The sequence below is a fragment of the Scylla paramamosain genome, chromosome 8 (genome assembly GCF_035594125.1).
Source record: "Scylla paramamosain isolate STU-SP2022 chromosome 8, ASM3559412v1, whole genome shotgun sequence".
NCBI classification, from domain to species: Eukaryota; Metazoa; Arthropoda; class Malacostraca; order Decapoda; family Portunidae; genus Scylla; species Scylla paramamosain.
Window position 1 is genome coordinate 14,227,140 of NC_087158.1, and position 21,887 is coordinate 14,249,026.

At 37.5% G+C, this 21,887-nt stretch overlaps 1 protein-coding gene across 1 annotated transcript in view; it reads right to left on the reverse strand.

The window, feature by feature from the left end:
* Positions 1 to 5: 5 nt before the first annotated feature.
* Positions 6 to 21,887, reverse strand: part of LOC135102540 (zinc finger and BTB domain-containing protein 14-like) — a 38,772-nt gene continuing 16,890 nt past the window's right edge. Inside the window, 3 exon segments of the mRNA XM_064007820.1 lie at positions 6 to 197; positions 200 to 380; positions 1,853 to 2,178. Of these exon segments, the coding sequence (XP_063863890.1) occupies positions 75 to 197; positions 200 to 380; positions 1,853 to 2,178 (630 nt within the window). The 3' untranslated portion in view covers positions 6 to 74.

Consider the following 21,887-nt stretch of genomic DNA (forward strand, 5'->3'; position numbering starts at 1 on the left):
CATAATTCAATACACTCTTTATTGCTTTAAAATCCCACTTTTGTACATTTTGTTGATGCATCTGATGTCCATAGCTACATGAGGTGAATTTTCATATGTCTCTTAATCTTTGGCTTTTCATGTGATCGGTAAGGGCACAGAGGACAGGCAAAGGGCTTTTCCCCAGTGTGGATTTGGACGTGTCTCGCCATGTTGCCCTTGAGAGTTGTGCTGTAAGAGCACTGGGCACAGAAGAATTTTCTGGCACTACTGGCATTCTGTGGACTCCCTGCTGTGCCAATGGAGCCAGACACGGTGTAGGACTCGAGTGGTATCTGATGCAATGTTTCTGTCTCAGGGTGTGGCCCCCTTTCCTCGGGCCTCTCACTTGCCAGCCAAACCTGCCGGAAATGGTCATTCTTACTCACTCTGCATGTGAGTGTTGAGGAGAGAAATGCTATTCCATAAAATGTAAAAACTATCATTGTAAGCAGTCAGTCATTCCTGTAGAACAGAGCACCATGCAGTCTCTATATCAATATCCATCCTGTGCATGTCTCACTCACCAGCACTGAGCAATCCACACTCTTGTTCTTATTTCCACATAAAATAGCACCCCATTATGTATTTGAGAAAACATGAGCATTATGCTTTCTGAATAAGGTGAAATTTGGCCATGTTGTACACTTATAAATCATAGACTGGCCTTATGTTTGATGTAGTTTTATTATTCTGACACATAAGTGAGCAACAAGATGCATGTGAGGTGTCCAGTATGAGCTTTTCACATTTTTTTTTACAGGTAGTTGAAATTCATTTATGTCTGATTACCATATCTCAGAAGCTATTTTTCTGTAGTGATCAACACTATTTTCATTACCCCCTTGACAACAGCTCCATCACCAAGATTATGTTACTGTGCTATGGAACACTTTTAAACTGAGAAGTCTGCAAGGCTTAAGTCATGAGAGGAAATTGACAGGCTTGCTAGTGTGTGCATTTCTAAAGAAACTTCATATTCCTGGCCAGCATGGAAGCCTCACAGCAAAATCCCCAGTGCAGCTGTGCATTTCTGGCAACACAACATGCTTTAGTCAATGTATAAGGGGAAGGAAATAATTTTCACTGAGAAACTGTGTCTCCATCTTATGGGCTGTGTGGAGTGTTGTGTTGTCAAGGATGCACAAGTTGATCTGAGGAAGCATTAAGTAACTTATCTCCCTAAGAGGCACTGTCCTGAGCTTAATAAAAAAAAATAAATAATAAAGTTAAAAAAAAAAAAAAAAAACACTAGTGTCTTCACATCAGAATTCAACAAGAATAAAAACACAACTCTGTTCAGTTTTATACTCAACATATATGTTGCATTTAGTCTGCTAATTATGTAGGTAAATCTTATATCTTCAAAATATTCAAACTTTAGCAAAATAGAAGGTAGCTATATTTAGTTAACAAGTCCAAGTTGGAGTCCAAACAAGAAAAGTTTTGTTTTCCATAACAAATGTCTTACATGTTTTGTTCAATTTCAAACCAGGTGATCCTTAAATATTTATGTAGCACTCAATAAACTCTGGATACTGAAAGGAACTTTTCATATATATATATATATATATATATATATATATATATATATATATATATATATATATATATATATATATATATATATATATATATATATACACACACACTCAGTAAATAATGATTTTCAATAACATTTAAACGTTTTCCAGATTATTTCACTGAAAGAGTCTGCAAGATCTGAAACAAGTAGGGTGACAAACAACGAAGAATCATAGACCCAGAGTGACCACACCAGGCGATGGGGTCAGGTCAGCTGCTGCCACCGTGGAGGGTATTTAATGAAAATTACTTGTGAGTAAGCAGGTGTCTTTTCACTTTAGCGTTCTCACTGGAGCGGTAGGAGCAGTGCGGGCAGGAGTATGGCTTCTCGCCCGTGTGAATACGCAGGTGTCGCTTTAGGTGTGAGGGGTCAGCTGTCTGATAGGGGCACTCAGGACAGGAGAATGGCTTTTCTCCCTCATGGGTGCGCCAGTGCTCAAGGAAATGGGCGCGATTGTCGACAGCGACGAATGAACACTGTGTACACCGCATAACGTTCCTTCTGCCAATGGAGGTCTTCCTAGTACTTGTTTCCTCGTTGACGTCAGACATTTGACTCTCATTTAACAGCAACACCTGTGGGAATGTTTTCAACTTCAGTCAAAACATTCGATACAGTCATCTCACTTCATGCTCACAATATCCATGACCATATCAAATTTACTCTCAGGGAACATGATTCATTATAGAAAAACAGATTTGTATGCACATTTCACGAGTGTACACATCAAGATCTTCTGCTAATGTTTATATTGGGAATTCTTACTGTGTCTGCCTTTTGAAAGAAAACTACACATATACAGACATGCAGTATAATCAAAATTTCTTAAGGAAAAATATAAAGGTATTGTAGTAACATTGAACTTGAGAATGTTGATCACCTGACATTAATCAGTTCGTGAAATTTCTGATGGCAGCCCAAATATATCACATTGAACAATATAAATAACCAGTTTTAAAACAAAAACAGTCCCTATATTGAAGGTGTGCAGAATTTAAATTCACTGAACAACTTCCGACACAAGACTCTTCCGCAGTGAAACAATAAGAAAAAAAAAAAAATTTTCTTTGCAAATTCACATAATACAGTGAAGGTCTTAATATTTGTGTATGGTTCACTAATAAAACATTTCAAGATTAAAAACATTTATTGATGACCAACATATTATTTGAACAACCACGTTAAAGTAGGTTGCTCCTGGAGGCTTGGATGGTGAGCTCACAGGGTTATTTCTTGGAGGCTTAAAGTGATCAGCCCCTGCTCATGCCTGTATAGACTTATGGCACTCTCTGGGTTGATGGCAGCAAGTGGAAAATCTTCAGCCACTCAATGATAACATAAAAATGCATCCAGCAGAACTCAAATTTTAATACAAGTTCATCCATTCCATGTGGGGATCATTCAGCTACCACCTCCCCTTCTGATGCCATTTCCACAGTAACCCGTCCAGCAGGCAGCCAGTCATGGGCCTCCTGCAGCTGTAAGGGCACATGTACTTTATCTTTGTGGAGAGGCTGACAGGACAACTCAAAAATATTGATCTCTTCGTTTCACTTTAACATATTAAGGAGTATACTGTTTTCCTTAAGTGAATCTCCTGTAATACTTACTGTAATAACTGATGTGGGCAATGGAGACAAAAATAATGCTTCTCAGTGATGTGGTTTTGAAGATGCTTTGCCAGATTGGATTCATTCCTAGCTAAATAAGAACTAAACCTACATGAAAACAGCTTTTTTCCAATGTGGATTTAGTAATGTCTCTCAGGATTGAAATAGTTGTGGCTTACATAGTCACACAGAAGAAAGTTCTATCTCTCAGGCTCCCTCCTGGTGGTGAGGCTTCCTTCAGTACTGCACTGCCTTACCTTGCTAGCCAACTGATTCTCATTTGGCAGCAACACCTGTGGGAAATGTTGATCTCATTCAGTCACTGGAATCTGGTATGTTCTTATTTTTGATAACTGAACAATGCATATTGTTGCTTGACAAAGTTGTATCTAGCAAACAATGAGCCAGAGTCCAAGACTGGAGAAAAAAGATCAGCCTTCATAATTCTTAATTCCTCTATTCACCCTCCTTCACCCTCTTCCCTGTTTCTGCCTCTGATGAGTTTTCTGCCTTCCCTCTACTTAATCAAAGTTGTGAAAATTTTCCAGTTACTATTTTTCATTTACTTGTTGACCATCTCTGCTCACATGAGATTTAATCTTTCCCATTCTGATTTAGCTCCAGGGCCTTTCACCTTCTGCCAACCCAGCAAATATTAGTAGCTATTCAAAGAATAAAACATGCCACAACACCAGGCAGAAGAAACAAAAAGAAAACAAAGGCCACAGTGGTTCAGTGAGGCCATGTAGATCACCAGAGGCAGTACACTGGTCCACAGAACATCTCACTCATGCACTGTATTAATTATGCATCAGTGTGTCTTTGAAGACTTATGAATGTTAAGTTCAGTACAACACAATGAAATCCTGTTTAAATGAATCTCATGAAAAATTGGTCATCAGTACACATAAGTATCTGTAGTAAATATTTCCTCTAGTCATTAGTTTTGTTTTTGTTTTTTTTGGCTGTAAGTGCTTTCAAGTCTAGACTTTTTTGCAGAATCCAAAGTAAAGTCAAGCAAAAGTAAAAATATCTTGTTGGTAAAGAAAATTAAATAGAAAACTAAAATGAACACATTTAATTCCTCACATCTGATGTCTTGACTCACAAAGACCCTCAGGAGACAGAGAAGCTTGATATATTTGTATCCTCATCATGATGGCAGACAAGAAGTGTAACAATAAATATTTAAATTTTTGAATGTAATAAAAAAAAATATATATATATATATATATATATATATATATATATATATATATATATATATATATATATATATATATATATATATATATATATATATATATATATATATATATATAAAACTTTTCAGAAGAAATACATCACTGTGGTATAAGTAAAACCTTAAACAAGTATGTATGTATTGCACTTCCATCATAGAAGTAGTAAGTCTTCCAACATAGCAGAAGGCACACAAACAATTACCTTATCCTTACACAACTATCAGGTCACAGGACATTGTAATAAAACACAGCAGTTTACAAAGATAACCAACAGATGAACATTTTCTGTTGCTCACAACTTCAGGCCATCAGTCAGTGGCACCATTTCCACTATGTCACTCACTCTTTTCACTATCACTTAAATGGCTCCTAAAGAACACTATCACTTATGCAGCTGTGTGAGTTCTCTCATGAGCCAGGAGTCTGTCTTTCCTGTTGGAGCGAAAGGAACAGTATGGACAAGAGAAACGCTTCTCTCCTGAATGGATCCTAATGTGCTTCGTCAAATTGGACTTGTCGCTGGTCTGGTATGAGCACTCAGGGCACGAGAACGGCTTCTCTCCAGTGTGTGTGCGGTAATGCTTTGTAAAGTGGGAGGGCTTAGAGCAGGTGTAGCTGCACTCAGGGCACTGATACTTTTCCACTCTGATGCTGGACGTGTTCTTCTCAAAGGTTGGGGTTCCTACCTTTTCAGCTATCTGAGTGTCATAATTCTGCCACATCTGTAGGGGACGGGTGTGCTATTCAGTTCATGACTTATCTAGGTTTCCTAAAACTAATCATATATACATAACTTTGACCAGGAATGATTTTCTTAAGCCTGTTGAGTTTTTTTTACTGAGTAATGAAACTCTGAATATGACCTTTTTTGACAGTAATAATACATATTTGCAATACTGATTTATATAATTAAACTGAGTGAAAATTCTTTTTATTTAACCTTGAAGTGTAATTCTCACTGTGAATAAATGCTCTGAATCCTAAAGACAGAAAGAATTATAAACCATAATACTATAACAACACTATTAAAGTTATATCTCTTCGCACTTCATATATTTTCCCTTGAATGCTAATGCTTTGAGGGACAAGAGCTGGATGTGGAGAGTCAATTTCTAAAGTTGGCAGTCTGTCCTTGATTGAATAAATGAAGTCAAGAAGACCACAGCACATGGCTCCTACACACACCCTTAGGGCTGTGGGAAGGCTGACTGCTAGCAAATAATACTTAACTTGCCCTCCACTAGTTTAAACTCAAAGTATCTCACGATATGTGCCTTCGTACATGCTTGATCAAATTAGATTTATCACTAGTGTGGTATGGACAGTGCGCACATGAAAATGGTCTCTCTCCGGTGTGGGTGCGGTAATGCCTTTTAAAGTGATAAACCTTTGGACTAGTGTAACTACAACAAGGGCAATAAAAAGTTTTCTTCTTTTCGTTGCGAAGCACGTTCTTGGTGCTGTCCTGGGCTCCTACCTTGTCAGCCATATTAGTGTCATAATCCAGCCACACCTGTTGAAAAATTTTGAGTCTCACTAAATTTATCGCAATTCAAATCCTAACTAAGATATATCAAGCATTCCTTTCACAAGTCAATTCTGTTACTTTTGTAGGTACAAGTCCCAGCATGTACTACATGTGGTGACACCAACAATCCCCTAGTAAAAGGTAACTTGGAAAGATCAGTTCAGCACTGGTGCCTCAGCTTTGAGCTATCTAGTCATTGATAACTATGTAATTATTGTTAATCTTTTTATTTTCTTCCTTCTCACAACTGTGATAAAAAAAACTAGCATAACCTACCAGATCAAGAGAAAACAAGTGACGAAAATAATAAAATCCAAAACCTTTATGGTGATTTCCATAAATAAGAATCAGCACTAACATATAAAACTGCACCAATAAAACAAAATTATATGTCACTGTGGTGTGCAAGGCTTTCCAAGAAATGAGATGAGGTGATGATGAAAGACAAAACTCTGGGGCTTTAACAGGAACACGCCCAACATTCATTCATTACAGAAATTTAAGAGTACAGTTGCTGCCATAAATAATATACACATGTAAGTTTGGTTTTTACTTGTAGTCATAATAAGTAGTTTATTTTGATATCACTAGTTTCAAGACCAATAATTTTTCTTGATAGCATCCCCTCCCTTGTCCCTACCCTGGCAACACATGACTGGTGGAGGGGCTTTCTCATATTTCTTCTTTCTTTTTTTCTTATAAAATGCAAACATTATAAACTACATGTAATATCTATGTTGAGTGCCATTCACTCATAATTCATCAAGCACTGAAGTTCACAACATACCAGAACAATCCTGATGCTGTTCTGCTTCGTGTGTAAACAATACAAAAAAAGAGAATGATAGTAGGTGAGTCCATAGAGTCATTTGGTGTCTGCATCACTGCCACTTTTTTTATACTCTTGCATCACAAATGGATGTACCCTGAAGTGTCTTTGATTTCAGCACTAAATACTCTACTCCTCTATTCCTCATTCTCAGAGGTATTTCTCAAAAGGGGCAACTGATTATTTTACAGTTAACTTTTTTACAGCTTACACTTTCAGATCACTACTGAAAATAAACTGCTGACAGATCTGCTTTTCTACTGCCAAAATTTGCAATTCCTGAAGCATACTTTTTACATCAGCATCGGACTCAAATGTATGTACCGGCTTTCATTACTGTTCCTCAACTTTACAACACAATGATTGCCATGAAAAATATCATTTGTAAACCTACCACATGAGTTCATTAAATCACAGGCCAGTAGTAAGAGTTCCACACCAATGTTTGCCCAAAATAATGAATAGAGATCAAAATGCTTATGGTATCCAACAAGAGTGCATCCACGATTTACTGTACACACAGATTAACTCAGTGGTGTGTGTGCAGATGGTTCTTTACATTTCTCCTACGAAGGGCTCGGTAAGGACACAGAGGACAAGAGAACGGTTTTTCTCCAGTGTGGATACGCAGGTGCTGATTAAGATTGGACTTATCCCCAGTCTGATAAGAGCAATGAGGGCACGAGAATGGCTTCACTCCTGTGTGTGTTCGGCAGTGCTTTACGAGGTCACAACGATTTACAGTGCTGTAATTACAGTCTGCACACTGATACAGTCTTGACAGTTTCCTGCCGTAGGGAAGGCCGTCCTGGACAGCCACGGGTCCTCCACGGCCTGCCATGTCACTGGCATTATTCAGCAACACCTGCAGGAAATGTAGGTCTTAATAATTAAAAAAAAATCTACATCTCCAGTGCAATGGATGGTACAGGAAGAAATGCACTGCTACTTGTTCTTTTCATGACTTAATATTTAGACTTCCATGCTTTCTTTTGAAAATTACTAAATACACATGTACACAAGCTATGTTCCTCACAGTACTTTAATGTTTTGAGACTAATTTTTTCAAGACTTGCAAATCCATGAATGAAAAACAATATATCCACTTTACTTCATGCATCAGTGACCATTGTTCCTTATTTTAGATTAAAAAAGCACCAGCTTCAAGAATTCAATAAAGACACCGGAAATAGAATTGTCTTTTCTCTTTATTGAACACACACTGATACTCTTAAGTAACCTTGACTGGGTACTCTTATTGGTCATTGCAGCATTCCCTCCACATACCAACAATAATAACAATGATGACATCCATGTACCTCTGGAAAACATTCCCACCTCTGGTAGCAATTGAAAAACAAGCCCCCTCAACCACAGTAGACCTGAAGCCAAAAGTGCCCTCCAGATTTGCCAAGCAGCAGCAGGTGGTAGTGGTGATAATGTTTCCTTATGATGATTGGGCAATGACTGGATATAAGCCATGTCATGCACACAGCAATGTATAAGAGCACACAAAAATAGAAGTAAATAAAAGTCTTAGAGAGAGAGAGAGAGAGAGAGAAAAAAAGTGGGGAACATAAACATAAAAAAAGCCTTTACATATCTGCAGCAAATGATCTTACATATATCAAAGGCTGGCTGGAGCAAGACACACACTCTCTCTCTCTCTCTCTCTCTCTCTCTCTCAACCTTTTTCCCACATGGTAGAGCAAGATTATGCTTATACTTATTAGATTTATTCCTTCACTTAATAAAACCTTTATTTATTTTCATCTACTATATATTAACAATAACAAAAGAAATAATAACATTTAAACAATCATAAAAATACACTATAGAAAACAGAAACAAATAGGTACTCATAATAGCTGTTTAGCATCAAAACTACATTATTTATTAATAAACAACTGGCAAATCAATATACATTATATCAAGTATTCATATGAACTGCTTCCTATAATGTTATCAGTATTCTTTTTTATAATTTGTTCAGTGTCACTGGCACTGTTGAAAATAAATTACATTTCTCCATTGTTTGGCATGGAGACCTTGTGTTGGACAAAGATGCACCTCACAGGTGACTGTTCATGCCCCTTTACAGCTGTTGTTTGTATTTCCCTCTTAGTATATTTGTAGTCACTACCACTGATACATCTAGAGGATGAGAGATGAAAACAGATATACAATGCTTGAAAAGTAACAAGTACAAGCAATGCATTTCACAAATGTTTAACACAGTCTTTCTTTCAAATAATGTTTGTGATCTGTTCCTAGCCCACCATCTATGAAAAAATGGTCAGGGCATTAACCTGGCCCATCCAGGGCTCTTCAGTCAATGTGTGTGCGGATGTGTCGGTTCACATGGCTGCTGTTGGTGGACTGATAGGTGCAAAAGGGGCAGGAGAAAGGCTTTTCACCTGTATGTATTCGTAGGTGAAGTTTGAGATTAAATTTCTTGTTACTCTTGTATGAACAGTAAGGACATGCAAACGGCTTCTCCCCCGTGTGTGTTCGCTTATGTTCTTTAAGACCAGATGGAGTGTAGGCTGAGAATGAACAGTAGGCACACTGATGGAGCTTTCTAGTGATGAGAGGCTGCTCCTCCTCTCTGGACCGTCCTCCATCAAGCCTCTGGTGGCATGTACTCATTTCCACCTGTTGGGGATGCCAGGCTTATTACTGAGCATTGCCACTGTACATACATCTCTCACCTACATGAACAATGCTCTTACAGCACTAGTGTAAAATTAAGATCATAAATCCCCCTGTGAAAAATCTACCTACCATAAATTTAGAGTTAACATGTAAGATCAGCAGTATTTAGATAGAAGTACACCATTACTTATTTGGAATCGCTGAAACCTACATGATTCCAGATTGGAGATTTAGCCAGATTAAAGAATGATTAGGTTAGAATACACTTATTGGAATAGCTGACAACCTCAATTGTGAGGGTTGCCACTGAGGGACAACTGGCAAGCAGAAGGTCCAAGGTTCGATCCCCAGGTGGTGCCTGCATTTTCTGGTGAACCCCATATTCTAACATCATCCTACCTTAAAAATGTTCCATATGTTAGTACAAACTGGTTAATAAAGAAAATGACATATTAAGAAGTAAATGTGATGAACAATATTTTCAAAGACAGCATTGTTGATTTTTTTCAGACATTTAACTTTATCTTTTATATTATGATGTATGGTGTTTGCAATTTATATGAGAACTTCCTGTATTCATAGAGCAGATTATGATATTAAATGGAACAGAACAAATTTTACTGGTTTACCTGCACTTGAAAGTGATGCCAACTGTCTTTATGCAGCAAGGAGCACCACTAATCAGTAGCAACAGATTAATGTGCCAACCAACGGAATCAAAATTATGCAACCCAAAATTAGAGCCAAATTAGTGCTGGAACAAAATTATAGATTGGTGGATCAGTGATGGTGTACCTGTACAAGCAAGTGAAAGTAACAAATGATCCACCAAATTTAATGTACACATGCAGATGCAAATCTCAAGATTTAAACATGACAGACTCAACCCAATGTTGCACAAGCTCTAGTGAAGTAGCACTGCCTCAAATTCTTGAACCTTTTCACTCTGCCCTCAATTTGTCATTCTGCATGATAAATGCCTCCTTGTATAAAGTTAGTGCAGTGCAGACAGTTGTTTGACCACACTTGGAATTAGTGTTCATTATCAATTGAATTTGCTATGACAAATCCTTTTGAAGCAGTCACTTAACAGCTGTTGTTATTTTCACATATTTCACTTTTCATTTCAGGTAGTGTTATATCTACATTCCAGAATAAATTTTGTAAATAAATTCCTTGATAAGGAATCTTAGGCATAGAAAGATAAAATTACAGTTTCATTTTATTATCAAAATAAAACTACAATAAATTGAAGCAAGTCTTGAAATGATTCCCTACAAATGTAGTACTTTAATCTCCACTGTTTACATCAACATTGCATTGTAGAGTTGAATTTCTCATTCATCTTGAAGATAAACCTCACATGAAGAGAGAGCAGTGGTGTTGAAAACAAAAAGATTTGGCAAGATCTGTGTGAGGAAGGAAACAAGAATTTCTTCACCTGTCTCCACAGCAGTATTTCAGAGCGTGTTTCAACCAAGATCTCACCATACCAGTTGCATTCAGCAACATGTACAAACACTGCTTTCCTAAATAATATCACAAAGTTTCTGTGTTGTGTATGTATGTGACAAATTTGTAGACATGAAATATTAATTTTGTGTATTTCTATGAACACTGATTGTTCATCTTATATGAGTTGGCTTGGTCTGTTGCTTTCTATATAAATATACATACTTGTGCTTTACCACTTCCTTTTTTTTTGTACTGTACACCTACAGGGTACACCCCCATAATGTAACTAAGAAGGAATATTAATACAACAAACTCTTAATTCAGATGTCCAAAGCTTTCAGGCAATCACTATAGACAGAAATAGCTAAGACATCCATGGCTTTCAGGCAATCACTATAGACAGAAATAGCTAACAAAATTCACCAAGAATCTGGAGAGAAGAAAAAAGACAAAAAGAAGGTGATGGGGGCACAGAGAACTCTAAACTTAACTTCAAGGATACTTCATCCATATGAAATTTGTACTGTAGCCTGGATGAGTTTAATTCCCAAGTGGTTGACTGGCTGCTGGCAGTGGGTATGTGAATACCATACAGGCCATTTCTTCCTCTCAGTATTATACTAGTACAGGTGTAACCATAAAATATGACACAAAAATACTGTTATGAAATTATGTCACGTCAGAGACGTGATTAAACATGCACCAAACAAGTAAATAGGCAAATATTACATTGTGATCCAACAGCGTACATGATACATGCACATTCAAGCAAAGGAAGTCTGAAAGTGTGCTGTGCATGCCATACTCTTGGTTTATCTGTTAATATCAGCCTTGTTTACTTGTCTTGTTTATTACTAACCACTCCTCTATAGTAAGACTTAATTTCATAATATTTTAAAGTATTTTGCAGTTACATCTAAAAGAAAATAAAGTTGAACACACTGAAGCCCTCTGTGGCATTCAAACATTCCTCCAACTCTGCTCTGTAAATAGCATCAAGGGAAAGGACTGATGCATTGTGTACTACTCAAGATGACTGTCTGAGGCTGCAAGCTTACCTGTGCAATTTCACATAGTGATTACAAAACTCAATTTTATATCCATTTGTTTAATGAATTAATCAGTGAAATGACCTTCATGTTTTCTCATATCAACTTGACAACAACAACTCTGGCTATGAATCATAACATAAAGAGAAGCAAACAACAACTCTGGCTATGAATCATAACATAAAGAGAAGCAAACTTGGATATTACTGTCAAGGACATTGTTCTGTTATAATGCCATTATTCAGATTGAAAGCAACTTTCCACAGACAATGACAAAGAAAATCTTTCCAACATATGATGCCCTTAAGAAATTCATTACCAAATTTCAAAGAGAAAAAAGAAATGAACTTTAACATGAAGATTACCACACCATGAAACATGAAGACTTTGCTTGACATATTGCTGGGAGGCTTCCCCTCAGCAAAGCATCACTACAATTGCTCTTAGGTGTTTCAGTCTACTTCCTTTCTCTGTGGTGAGAGTGGAGACACAACAAAAAGTCTGTCATGTGTCCGTACATGCTTTTTCAGGTCGCTGCTGTTAGCTGAGCGGTACAGGCACACAGAGCAGGAATATGGCTTCTCTCCAGTATGAACACGGAAATGCTTTCTCAAATCTCGTCTGGTACTAGACTGGTAGGAACAACTAGAACAGCTGAAGGGTTTTTCCCCTGTATGGGTTCTGTAATGTTCCCGCATGTGTGAGTGACTGTTAGTGGTGTAGAAACAGCAAGGACACTGATGCTTCTTCTTGGAAGTGATGTATCCTTTCCCGGCGCCTCCCAACACACTTCTCAGGGAGTCATTGGCCCGCCCCACCTGTAGAGGAGGCACAGCTCATTCATGTTCAACATATTTGTTCACAAGCTCCTTCAATTTTACACTACTGTACTTAATTATAAGGAGGAATTACCAAGTTGCATGATATAAGGTCAAGCGTTCACTTATGATAAAAAAAATCTACATATCAAAGATATATTACTGTCACCCAATGTAGAATCACCAACACATTAAAGTAACTTAATAGTGCTACTTTCTTGGTTAATTTCTTGTGCATGATATTGCATTACACAAAAGATTAGTCACCAGCAGTGTATCTTCATGGACTCAATAGAACTGTAGAAGCCAAATCACTCTCTGCTGAATACTCTAGGTACTGTATCTCCTCAAAAGAATTCATGGTCATAATCATGAGACCGTATTACTTGCCTGTTGTCAAGATTTCTTTTCCTTTCTGCAACTTGCTCTCCATAATAATAAGTGTTCAAGGAGACACACAGTTCAGTACATGCCAATTTCAGGCAATTTTAGCTTTGCTCATCTCTCATTGATTTCTTAGTGGTTATTACCTCCCTGTCTTCCTCACAGCTGACACTCCCGAACACTCTTCCTTCACACGTTCTCTCTACTCCTATATTCTGGTGGTTTACACTGCCTTTTTCAAGAATGCACAACACTAAGGGCTTTGTTGTGTTACATCTAATGTGAGGCTGAAAAAAAAAGGTTATGATATCTGCACTTGTCATATATTTGCTTAAGAACTGTATACAAATTATTCCACACTAATTTATAACTTTGGGAGCTTCATAAAACAACACATATTAACTACCAATGTATTATTACTACACACAGAAGCAATCACTACATTTTACCTCAATACAAAAATATGCTAATGCTATACCTAGAAAACAGGCCTTGACGTATCCGCACTAGGGCAAGGCTACGGCCAAACCTACGGGAGTGGGAGACACTACACTACACCAACACATCAAGGGCAGCTCTTAATATTATTGCCTTCACAACAAACACCTTTTGTGAATGCAGGATGGTTCTTACTTGAAGAATTAAGTAATAGTTTAAAGCACAATTTCTTTAACAAGAGAAATCAGTTCTTGGCACATAATATTTAGTGCAATTAACAAAAGGTGAAGTGACTCAAGTGACTACTTCAGTCTACTATTTATATAAGCTTAAAATTTACTCCACTAACAGCTTAAGTCTTAATTTGGCCATCAAAGAAGGTAGAGGGAAAAGAATATCCAAGTCATGTTTTTGAACTGATATTCTTGTCTTTACTCCTTGGGTGAACTAGGGGCCATGTTTCAGCATATGACACATCAAAGCATTCTTCTGAGAGGAACGGTACGGACATTTTGAACAAGTGTAAGGCTTCTCGCCCGTGTGTATCCGAATGTGGATTTGTAAGCTATCCTTCCTGGCTGCACGGAAAGGACAGTAGGGACAATTAAAAGGTTTTTCTCCTGTGTGGGTTCGAATGTGCAATTTAAGATTATCCTTAGAAGCAGCACCATATGTACAAAAAGGACAGCTGAAAGGTTTCTCTCCAGTGTGGGTACGAATGTGCTTAGTAATGTGGTCTTTCCTGACTGCGGAATATTTACAGAAGGGGCACTGATGCAGCTTGCCGACCGCTCCTCTCCTGCTTTTCCGCGTGTCACCACTGATCAGTCCCACCTGTTGGGAATTTCCTAGCTTAGTTACAAGGGTCAGTTAAAGATTACTTTATCAACTTAGAAACAAAATATATAAAGGTCAAGAATGAAGATCATGCTTTCATGACTAGAAGAACGGCTGATCTCTGAGTAATTCACCGTAGTAAAAGGTTCACAGAGCAAACAGCTGTACACTTTTATGAGAATAATTTTTTTTGAAATGAGTGACTTTTCTTGTACTGAAATATAAGCTACACATTTTACACACACACTTAAATATCTGTTCCAAATATATCTTACTTCTATGATTTTACAGCTCCTAAAGCTGAGTCAGAGAAGAATGAGAAGGGAATCTTCCAGTCTCCAGAACACATGAGTTACACACTAATGCCTTAAAATTAATTGTTTGACACATAAATACTTTAAAGTTTTTATACTGACCATAGAAAATTATTTAAAATCTACCATTGTATTACAATAATTTATCAAAACAGCTCTACATCTCATGAACGTCCACAGGGAGTGGTAGCCCCAGCATGCCACCACAACGCTCTGGTCCACGGCCGAGACGGAATGCTGACGCAGCAGCCAAAAGTGAAAAGTGTTGGTTTCTTAAGTAGATCTGTTACTCTGTTACACTGCAACATTCTCCTAAGTAATTCATAGTAACTTAAATACAGTCTGACACAAATGCCATTACACAATTTGTGTGTGTGTGTGTGTGTATGTGTGTGTGTGTGTGTGTGTGTGTGAATAAGTGCATATTTTACATATCTATGATCTTGAGAGTTATGTTCTGGACTTATTTGCTAGTGTGTCTGCATGCAAGGCTGTGTTTGTGTGTGTGTGTGTGTGTGTGTGTGTGTGTGTGTGTGTGTGTGTGTGTGTGTGTGTGTGTGTGTGTGTGTGTGTGTGTGTGCATTGCTGTTAAGATATTCAATGGCACTTGAAAGGCACAGACAGGGTGGCTTCTTCAACCTTGCTTGTGGAGGAATCAATTCACAATACAACTGCTTTCCATTACTCTAAGAATATGTGTACGTATGTATGCAAAAAGCTTCTACTCATTACAAATCTGCACAGGATTTATCTGAAAATTAGAAAACAGCAATCTGATGTATTCAGACATGATCTACTTGTGCTGTCTTCATATGTCATTCATCATTGAACATTTGTATCTACACACTGTGACTATGGCCCTACCCTGGCAGCACCACCTCAGTGTGAAGGGTGACAAGTGGCCCTTAAAGCCATCTAAAGCTCAAACTGCAATTATGTAAAGTGTACCCTGCCAAGATAAGTGATTTATTGGGTTTGACAGTATCACTGTATTTATGCCTCACTTAACTGATGTCCTAACAATAATGTAACTACTTTATATTTTGTACTATATTACTTTACATTCACTGGGCTACAATACATAATCATTAACAAACTTTTCATTTAAAAAGATAGTTAAGTCAAAATCTGTTTTGTCTACTTACTGTCATTAATGCAAGTTCAGCTAGATGTTTCTTGCCCCCAGGCAGGGCAGGCCAGCTACACTACATGCTTAACTCTAGTTGAACATGATCAGCTACACATACTACATATAAATAAATGTAGGAATAGTTTATCTATACAATTAAATTATCCTGCATGCACAAGCACACACCCACACACACACACACACAAATCAGAACAATAAAAGGGAAGTTTTTTGTGAGAATGTGATTGGGGGCATAAGTTCCCTCAATATCAGTACTCACTCAGGAGCCATTTATGTATTCATCTTCAAGACATCATTAGTGCTATTATTTAGCCTACAAACATGTCAGTTCTGACATGTCTCACAAAAATTGTAGTGATACAGGCCTAAAAAATAAAATATTCTATATGAAAATCTTGTTAGCAACAACAGAAGAGAATGTAATCTAAGAATTTTATATTTGAAATATGCAAAAATATCAGTCAGACCTGTATGTGATGTGAAACACAGGATAGTCTTGGTAAAGCTCATTCTTGTAATATATGGTACTTGTGCATTCACACTTGTACATGTATACACATACACACAAAACTATAAATAGATTTTGGCATCACTAACACTGACCCAACACAACAGGCTGGTCCTCTACCACCACTACTCTACAGTAAGCCTAAGCCTAGCTGCCGTGCATCTCCCTGGCGTCCTGGGATCCAATCGCATCTCTTGGCAGTACTTCAAATATTCCACAACTCGGTAATTCAGGTGATAGCTCTGCTTGGATATAAAACTGTTAAGATAGTGTTCTAGCTGTAGGAAGATGGCAGCTCAGCCTTGAGAGAGGACATACTAGTCACAGAAGAGAGCTCAGTCTATGGAAGCAGACACGACTTGGTGTGATTAATCTTCTGGTCTGTACACTGAACTATTTTTGTCAGCAAAACATGTAAATAAACAAGAATTAATTACTAGCATCTGCTTTTCTCAGTAAAGCATAAAAGCACCTTTAATTTAAAAATATTCAATATACTGTATATGTGGAATGTAAATGATCAAATTATGGAAAAGGAGTGATTATAAGAAAGGCAATTGTTTGTGAATTAGTGAAATAAGTTAAGGGATCTTTAAGTTACTGACTAGAGATTTGTACACTAGCAAAGTTCTTTATGTTTCTTTAAGAGGTGACACTTGAAAGCCGACCTCTGTGAGGCCCGGTAGGGGCAGCTGGGACAGGAGTATGGTTTCTCGCCAGTATGAATCCGAACATGATTATTTAGCGTGTGCTTGGTTGACGAGCGAAAGGGACAGTGAGGACATGAAAAAGGCTTCTCGCCAGTGTGGGTGCGAATGTGTTGGATCAGCTTGTCCTTCTTTGTGGCACAGTACGGACAAAAGGGACAAGTGAAGGGCTTCTCGCCTGTGTGAATGCGGACATGGTTGAGGAGCCTGTCTTTAGTGGTGAAACTGTGAGAGCAATAGGAACATTTATAGGGCTTCTCTCCAGTGTGTGTTCTTATGTGCTTAGTCATATGATCTTTCCTATCTGTGGAATATTTGCAGTAAGGGCACTGATGCAACTTCTTGACAGCTCCTTCCTTGCCATGCCTCCAGCCATCACTCTTCAGTCCCACCTGTTGGGAATGCCTCCCTTAATTACTGTCATCAGTCAACTTCTACACTAATAACTTATCATTGTATTTCATAAACACCATTTAAGGACTATTAACTATGGTTATCATGCAACTGAGAGGGTTGCACACTTGCATGCAACACAAATCATTAGATAAATAGGGGCATACATATTCCAACCTGCCATCCAGTTCATCTACCTTGGTCACAACATTATCATTCACCTGTCAGTGTGTGGCAGTCACATGTCACAGGTCTGGGAGCCACACTAATTTTCATCAGTAAATTGTGTGTCTTTTACTAATATCTAAGTGATTCTCAGTACTTATAAAAAGTTAATGGGTACTCTATGGGTTCAAATCTATACAAGTGAAAAAATTTTGTTAAAAATGCTGGACAAGTTCAAAATTTTTATAGCTATACTTCAAAATATTTATGAAATGCTGAAGTAAATCTATATCATTATCTAAGTCTAGGTGTCTTTAGTCAAGATACAAAACTCCCTGTAACTGCACTGTGCTGGCAGGATTGTCATTGGTCAGGACTGGTGGTCTATCGATTCTCAGCAGCATGGATTCGTAAATGATTGTTTAAGGTATTTTTAGTTGAACACCGAAATGGGCAAAGAGAGCAATTAAATGGCTTTTCTCCAGTGTGGGTGCGAATATGCTGCCTCAGCTTGTCTTTCTTGGTGGCACTGTAGTTACAGTGAGGACAGGAAAAGGGCTTTTCGCCGGTGTGGGTGCGGAAATGGGATATCAGTTTGTCCTTAGTGGTGGCACTATAGGTACAGTAATGGCAGGTAAAGGGTTTCTCTCCAGTGTGAGTGCGAATGTGCTTAATGACGTGGTCTTTTCTATCAGTGGAATATTTGCAGTACGGACACTGGTGCACCTTGCTGACCGCTCCTCTCCCGCTACTCTTCTCATTGTTTTGTTCCACCTGCAGGGAATGCCTAACTTAATTATTGTCATCTTTCAAATCCAAATCTACAAACTTAAGTTTATGAAATATTTATTAGCTAATTTATACATTGCATGCATGGAAAGTATAGACTAAATTTAAATGTACAGAATTAATTTATTTTATCACTTAATTAAATCTAAATTACTGTTAAGTTTAAAAATTAAGATATTAGTTGCCAGACTAGGGAGGGGGAGTTTTAAAATAAACCACAAGTGTCAAAGGAGAGGATATAAAAACAAAGTGAGCAGAGAGAAGTGGCCAGTATGTGCTGGGCTCTCCAACCCTCAACACTGTGTGAGCTTGCCATTACCATCACCAGCAGCAGCAGCAGCAGCAGAAGAAATAACAATGTACTTTTTGCCAAACATGCATTTACTCCCAAATGGAAATCTCATTGCCTAGCCATCACTTTCAATGTTCCCATGTCATTTCCCTTCACCCATGTACAACATTCTTCCAAGATGAGTAAACTTCTTGTGAACTAAGGACTTTAAATTCTTGGATATTTCTTTAATATAGCATTTTTGCATCTAGATTGTCCCATACCACTATGCTCCAGTATGGTAAGTGTGTGTGTGTGTGTGTGTGTGTGTGTGTGTGTGTGTGTGTGTGTGTGTGTGTGTGTGTGTGTGCATTGTGTTGGTGAGATTTTAAAAAAGTAATGGGGGTCACAAGAGACTACTAGAACTTTCCCTAATGAACAATGTGGAAAAAATGTTATGTATGTGTAAGCTGTACACAATATCAATGTGACCAATATATACATTTATACTGAAAACTGTAACCAGTTACAGTGAGCACTGTAATTATAATCATGAAATTTCTAGTTATTTTTTCTGAGCACTAAAATTTGCTAACTCTGCATTGCATTAAAACAATAAAAAAAAGTAAAACCACTTGATAAATGAGCAAATAAAGAACTAATCATGCAAGTGAATGAAAGTGTCAACAAGAAACAAGTTGCACCACACCCAAAAGTTCCCACCACCAATCAGAGCACCAGGAAGCAGGCTCAAATTCCCAACCAGGCAACACCCTCACAGACTGCTTAATGAAGGAGAAGTAATACTAAGAATATCTAGCTGATTAAATCAATCAGCTACTGAGGATTATGTTACTGTGAATATTCTCATCACCTGGTTCCAAGTGTTTGCCTCATTTGTGGGTTGAGGAAATATAGCATTAACTATGACATTAAAAAGAGCCAGATAAATTATCTTTTCACCAAAGGAGCACAAAAGATAGGCAGGTCTGTGCTGGTACTGAGCCATCAATGCTACAGATAAGTTTAATTTATGGGTACTTTTGCACTTAAGTTTTTGTAGTCCTATTCATTGCTCTTACTATGCACTTCTAAGCAGCATCCACATATGTTTTGGTCCAAGTGTAAATACCATTATGAAGTCTTCAACACATAAGACAATGCACAGCTATGTAACAAGGCTAAAGAAATTGTAGCATTTTTCTCATAATATTTTTATTTTCATTACAAAATCTATCAACTTCATTATAATATAGGTCATATGACTTATCATTACTCAGAAATTCATGAAACTGTCACAAAAATAAGGTGGTCATATTACTAACTGAGCAAGAAATCCCCATTGATCCTAAACTCCACTGGTGTGTTTCAATGGCCACACCAGTGTTGCTGGGCAGTGAAGGTGGTCTGCCCTTCCCCACCTTCCAAACACTAGCAGGGGAAGAGCCAGGTATAAAACTTGTCTGTGTTAAAATCCTCCCTGAAACTGGAGATTTGGCATATACATTTTTGTATTTGTTGGCATAGATGATTGCTACGAGAGATGATGGACAGTGGCTGATCAAGTCTCCTTTAGGAAATGTGGATTTGCACATCACCTGAAGGAAGCAAAAATCATGCATTCTTATATTCATTACTTCTTAATTTATTATGATTTCATCATCTTATTTACTGATTCTTTCTTGGACATTACCTCACAACTGGGCAAAATAAAAATGCAGAGAACTTGTCTCCAAAAACCTGATACTGATATTTGTCTCATTCTGCAATAATCCAACAATCACAATACTGTAAACATCACCTGGACTCAGCTCAAGGTGGTGGCTGATGGCTTGGCTAGCAACTCTCATTCCTTGCATTTATTCAGTTGAGGTTTGTTGCCACCTTCCATACTCTAGCAATTTGGTTCAGATCACTTTCTTAATGTTTATGCAGAAATGTGATGTTACAATAGTGGACAGTGACATGACCATAATGATGTAGAAACAACAGAAAATTAAAAACTGTTGTACTTACTCCAACATCATTTGTTATATAATACTAAATTTGAACTATTAAGGCTGTGACACCCTTCTCCCTATCTTCTTCCACATGTCACAAATTTGGTTCCCAACTCATGAAAACATTTAATTTCTCTTATCTTTCCTTGAATACTATAGTACAATAATGTATTATAAGCTGCAGCCATATTTTTCAATGTTATCTGCATTTTAATTAAAGCTATGTGTGCCTTTTCTGTTTTTATATTAGAGAAAAGTTTTCTTTTAAACATCCTAAATAATTAACTGAATACATGTAGTCAATTTCCTAAGAATGTAATTGGGCTGTATAGTAGAGGCTCATTTTATAATAGTCAAGAAAACAGTACATGGTTGACCCATGTCAAAGTTAATCCAATCTCCATAACCTGAAACAAAATAAATAAAATAAATAAAAAATAAATAAAATAAATAAATAAATAAATAAATAATTAATTAAATAAATAATTAATAATAATTGCAGAAATGATGAAAAATTTATAATAACTAGGCAAAAAAAAAAAAAAAAGTTTAGCTAACACTTAGCATCTGAAGCAGTAAGATCCACTAACATCTCCTTGGTCAATATTCAATTTTAGTTACTATGTCCATACATTTGCTTCTTGCAACTTGGTTCTGACCAACTCATAATTTCTGGAAACAGCCATGTTATCGTTCTCATGTTTGCTAAGGTGGTACTTCAAAGTGGATGAGTGAGAGGCTCGGTAAGGACACAAGGGGCAAGCAAAAGGCTTCTCCCCGGTGTGTACTCTCATGTGTTCAGTAAGACAATACTTGGTGGCAGAGCGATAGCTACAATGAGCACAGCTGTAAGGCTTCTCGCCAGTGTGTCTGCGTATGTGTTTCCGCAAGTGATCTTTCCTAGCTGTAAAATGACTACAAAATGGGCAGTGGTGCACCTTGTTGCTGGCCGCTCCCCGAGTAAATCTGGTACCACCTTGCTCCAACTCTACCTGTAGGGAATGCCTTCTTAATTACTGGTATCTTAATACACTCAAAAGCCTTTATTTTCACTAACAATTATCATTAAAATGATAATTGACCACTGATGATAACAGTAAACTTATTGTGAGAGGATACCCCGGAATGTTGATGACACAG